The sequence below is a fragment of the Linepithema humile genome, chromosome 7 (genome assembly GCF_040581485.1).
Source record: "Linepithema humile isolate Giens D197 chromosome 7, Lhum_UNIL_v1.0, whole genome shotgun sequence".
Classification (NCBI taxonomy): domain Eukaryota; kingdom Metazoa; phylum Arthropoda; class Insecta; order Hymenoptera; family Formicidae; genus Linepithema; species Linepithema humile.
Window position 1 is genome coordinate 20216658 of NC_090134.1, and position 5418 is coordinate 20222075.

The 5418-nt window shown below is 36.7% G+C and overlaps 1 protein-coding gene across 8 annotated transcripts in view; it reads right to left on the reverse strand.

Annotated features, from left to right (window-relative positions):
* The window catches only part of LOC105668304 (deoxycytidylate deaminase-like), a 240138-nt gene that overhangs the window by 2561 nt on the left and 232159 nt on the right, over positions 1–5418 (reverse strand). For all 8 annotated transcript variants that reach the window (XM_067359247.1, XM_067359248.1, XM_067359250.1 and 5 more), the window contains 4 exons: positions 1402–1626; positions 852–1271; positions 644–769; positions 277–554 (listed from right to left, as the gene is read on the reverse strand). In XM_067359247.1, coding sequence (XP_067215348.1) covers positions 549–554; positions 644–769; positions 852–1271; positions 1402–1542 — 693 coding nt within the window. In that variant the 5' untranslated portion in view covers positions 1543–1626 and the 3' untranslated portion in view covers positions 277–548. The remainder of the gene's footprint in view (positions 1–276; positions 555–643; positions 770–851; positions 1272–1401; positions 1627–5418) is intronic.

Below are 5418 nucleotides of genomic sequence, written 5' to 3' on the forward strand. Positions count from 1 at the left end.
TGAATATTTAAGGCAATGCTGGAGTAGTCTGTTTCACTAATTTTTTTTAAACAGACTATACTTTTTTTTGGCTGTGTAGAATGAAAAATCCTTTTCTGTAATTAAAGTATATATGCTTATACAGAGCGCACGGTCGATTTAAAAGGATTTTTTATTCCACGCAGCCAAAAAAAAGAATTTTACGAAAAATTGAAGGTAAAACAGATCGGTACCTGTATAAACATAATGTGTTTCACTGATTACGAAAGTTAATTGTTCGACGCATATACTAATTACCTTTTGTCCAGCGCTGCAACGTCTTTTCATGTCCATCTTTTGCAGCCGTGTTTAGTTTGAATCAGCTTGTAATTGTAGCTTCTTCCAATGCTGTCTGCACCTTTTGTAAGTTCCATGCCGATTTCAATGCAGGTTGTATCTGTTCCCTTATAAACGTGCTTCCACAGTTTCTTTATTATCTTGTTGACAGTCGACATGCGCTCCTTGAAGCAATCAATCATTGCGGCGTCCAACACTCCAGTGTAGTTTTTCAGATCGGCTATAGCGTTTTCTTAAACCTAATGCAAGAAAAATATCCGAAATTACATGTTTGATCATTGCATAATACAATTGATATAAACATATATTATTTTGTATATAATTTTACTTCTAATTCAATGCATTTGTTGATGTAATTGTGACAGGATAATTGGTATTCCTTTTTTCGCAACTCCTGCGTGTATTGTTTTATTACTCTTTCCAATTTTTCCTGATCTCCCAGTGCTACATTTATCTAAAATTACAATTAAACAATTTCTAATTAGTCAATATTAATATAAATTACATAAACCATAAAATATAAATATATCACTTACTTGACAAAGCAACACCTGCTTCTTATTTTCTAATTGATCCAACTTGTACGCCATCTCGTCATAATTCATATTTTTCAACTTTTCGAATAACTTCTTGCATTGTCCTTTCAAAGCTACTACCGTTTCTTTAATTTCGCGCAACATCATATTGTTTAGTAACTCTCTCCTTCTGATTTCTTGACACATGATAACCTCCTTCAATTTGTTGTTTATCGCTTGTTCGACATCTTTTCTCTCGTTCATAAGATCTGTTAGCAAATCCTTAGAGGCCTTTATTTCACTCTCGTATTTCGCGAGATTCTCAGTCACATTGCTGTTAAAAAATGACTCAACATCGTTCATTATCTTATGCAATTCGGACAAACATCTAGTGCTTTCGGCCATTGATTGTCTATCAGTTTCCTGCTTTTGCCAGTCCGCCTATAAATAATAAAAAAATTTCAGTATCTATTCACAAGCTTTATATGTCGTTGAATTATAAAATGCGTGATACTTTTGTATTTATTTGTAACACAGATTGTCTTAGTTGAAAATATTATAAAAGGCAAACCTTAGTCTTTTCCAATCGCTGAGTACCGGAATCTAATTGATCCTTGGCACTCGTCAAATCCTCTCGCAACTTCTCCACCGTTGCTTCCATGGAAACTTTTCGCGCGAACAAATCCTCTTGCTTGTCCTTCAAATGTTCCATTTTCTGCACAAAATCCGGCTGGATTTTTACTTGTTCCTCGCGTAACTCGAGGTATGCCGCTCTGTATACTCGTAGTTATAATATCTAACAATTAAAAATTTTTAATTTTTTTTAAATTAAAAGTTATACAAAGAAAATGGCACTCTTAGCACGGGAATCGGACTTTCTGTCAAATCGAATCAAACTTTCAGCAATGAAAAGTTTTGGAAATTTATTGAAAGTTTGATTCGATTTGACAGAAAGTCCTATTCCATTGCTAAGAGTCCCAGGTCCTTTAAACATTAAAATGTTTTTATCTTTCCAGATATCAAAACAGTAGATTAAAATAAATTTGCAGATAATAGCTCTTGTATTGGTAGTTCTAAAAATCATTTGCATGGATTAAATTTGCCAAGAATTATGGCCTGCTGCTCGCGGGCAATTCTTGTATATAAATTAAAATATTTCAATCAATTCATCGAGTTTCTGGGGACATTATATCAAAAATAGGAGCATGGTACAATCGATAAAAGCTGTAATAATCAGTGCATGGCAGAGCTTAGGACTGAGAGCCTAGACACGCCAGCTGGTGGCTCCTGGCACCGGTTCATCTTTGTTCAATTTTTCTGTTCTTTCTAAAAACTCCAATACTTTTTAGCAATTAAAAAGAGAAAAAGTATAGCTACTATGTAGAATCTCTCTTAAATCTATCACTTATTAAAAATTATAAAGAACACATATAATACCGAACAAGCATGTGAGATGAAAATTTGCTAATATTTTTTACATCCGAGAGAATGTTTATAATTAATTTGCATTTTGTAGAATAAAATATTTAATGTTCAATTATTCCTTTCTTTCTTTCTCCGAGAGAAATGATCCAATTATATTGTCGTTTAATATTGCGGTGCTACGATATTATGGATTTCCGTATGCATGCTTTATCATTCCGTTATTTCATATCCAGAACCCACGCAGTTTCATGACATACACATGTATGCTATTATATATGATTACAGAGAAAACGTTTTGTTAGCGGAAGAAGGCGTCTATGTACGGAAAGTAGTAACTCTGCATTGTATACCGAGAATACCTTATATTAGGATTGTTCCTTATTGCTGTACTAAGTTCACACTGCACTGAATTGAACTAGTGCAAGCGGGAAGCAATATTAAGTTCTATAACATATTGGAGCCTTCCCATAAGATCCAGTGTGCAGTTTTTGGTACAAGGAGAGCACTAGTAGCCATGGGATGTCTGTCTCCATTTACGTTTACTATCATTATTAAAAACATTTGCCTCAGTTAGAAATTAATGGCTGTTTGTAATTTTATTCGTAAAAAGGTTGATGATAGCAATAGTATTATATATTATTCATATAAATTTTTATAAATCTCTTAATTATGCTTAAAAATTGTCTTCAAAGAGATAGAATTTCTCGGAGAATGTTTTTAATTCGGACTTTACAATACAGATAATTATTGCTAGCCAATAAAAAACGTTGTGACGAAGACAGACACCCCACGGCAATATAGCTCTCTCTTTTGCTTAGGGGAACCATCCCCTAAGCACTTCCCACTTCTTCAAGGCTCTCTCCAGTATGTCATATAGCTCAATGGTAAGTATGTATAAAGAATTTCAGTGCAGTGATCAACATGGCATATCTCATTATATATTCATATTAAACGAATTGTTAGACTCGTCAGATGAAGAAAATATAAATCTAGTGCCATCATTTAAACTTATTTTGGATGATGATAATATGATTTGTGCTACGTTGCACTGCAATCAGGCTTTTTTATTGCACAGTCTCCCTCCTCTCTCGTCGTAAAGACAATTGCATTTTTGATGTTAATTCTATTTTGGCCATTGCTGCGAGCGCAACTTTGTCATACTTTCCTAGTGTGACGCGTATTTAAAATGCGTAACGTGCGCAAAACGTGGCGTATGCATATAGAGATACGTACCGACGCGGGAAAAAGTACGCGTAGGCATTGTGACTAACTGATCCACTTCCGGTTTCACGAGCGTGCCGTGACAACCGCTCGGGAGACGATTGAAAACTGGAAACTCGTCTTGTACACGGGAGAAATCCCGTGAAGCAGTCAACTTTCGACAATCGCCTTCCGAATGATTGCGATGTGTTTGCGAAAGGAAGATATGCCGCCGTGTGTTATCATAAAAGCTCAATATTATATGATGTTTGACGAGCAAGCTGCATTCATGAGGGAGCCAATAGAAATTCTGTATGCTGAGTTTTTATCCCTCATCTATGTTTGAGGTATTTTTCACGTGAACATAAATTTTATTATAACCGTTTTTCATGTAATTTTAAATATTGATTGATTTATGCTTAATTTAATATTATTCAAAATTTCCAGTCAATATATTAAAGTTTGATATAAGACACATATTTTGTAAACTTAATGTACTTTTTCTCAAGCCAATTTTTAATTTTATCACTTTGTAATCGTTCAAGAAGGAGCTTGACATCTTTCACGCAATCACTAGTGCAATATTTCTTAGAATATTCACATGATGCATAGTTAGAATTGGTACATTTGAGAAACACGAAGTTACGTATTCAAAGTATTTAATCTCGGATCCTTCACCCGCATGATCTTTAGACGGCTGACATTCCTGCGTGGCTTTCCTGAAATACTCATAAACGAATACGCGAGGGTGCGGCACCGTGGGCACGTTTTGCAGCTCCTGGCAGCTCCTATTCGACATTGACAGGAAAAGGAATCAACAAACGGTTAGCCCGTAATAGAGCTAGCACGCAATCAACAGACATTAGCGATGACTATCGATTTCAAATTACGCTTCAATCAATCGTGAGAAAAGTCTAGCCGCGTTCTATTTGCATACTAAATCCGCATCATTGTCAATTCCTAATCCCCCGAACGCATCCGCAATTTTCTCTCACGTGTAACACGCGTATGATAAAATGTTTACGAAAAAAGTCGAGTAAAAATTTTCAAGTATATAATAGCTTTGTAATCATGCTGCACTTTATCAAATTGTTTCACAACATATGACATAGTCCTTAATTAATTAATGCTTCTGTTGAAACAACGCGACCAGTCGTGCTGTGTCCTCGGGGAGTCGATACGATCGTTGATTCTACTTGACATGTAATGCAATGGCATTTAATTGAGACCGCCGTTACCCACAACCCGGGCAATCGACACTCTCTACAAACATTTTTCTCCTGCCAACGATCTGCCCCTCGTGGGTAATAGAAAAGGGTCCGATTCGGTAGCGTAAGACCTTTCAGCGATTTCTCTTAATTGGAAAGAAAGTGATTTTTCAGCAGAAAACGAGATTTTTCTTCTAACGCCTTTGCGTAAATAAAATTATCTTTAATATAATAATATGTAAAATTAATTTTTTTGTTTGCAAAATAATGTAGCGTTTTTTTTAATTCTATTTCCTAAAATAGATGGTATTTTACAGTTAGCTGTTCTTGCGTAATTTCATTCAATCGATTCATTTAAAAATAAAGCGACACCGCTATCGTCGCTTTTTCGCGTAAATTGATACACAAAAGACTGCGGCACAGAGCCGCCTTTTGTTCAGTTCTCTCTCAACGCGGGCGCGCCTTATATATCACATCCCGACGTATATATCCTATTTTATTCAGCGTGCCGAAACTCGCGCGCGGTCCAGAGAGGATCGGGAGGATATTCGCGGTTGGCGCGAAGGGCGTCGAGTATTGATTAAGGGGGTGCGCCGGGAGGGATCTCTCTCTCCTCGCGGGTCGGGTCGGTATTTCGCTTCCTTGCCGTGAATGCACGGGGGGATGAATGGGCGCGGTGGGGATCGCCGTTGCGTGCCGGGAACCGGGGGGGGAACAAAATATACGCATCGGATGCGTCTGCGCTCATGCGCGCA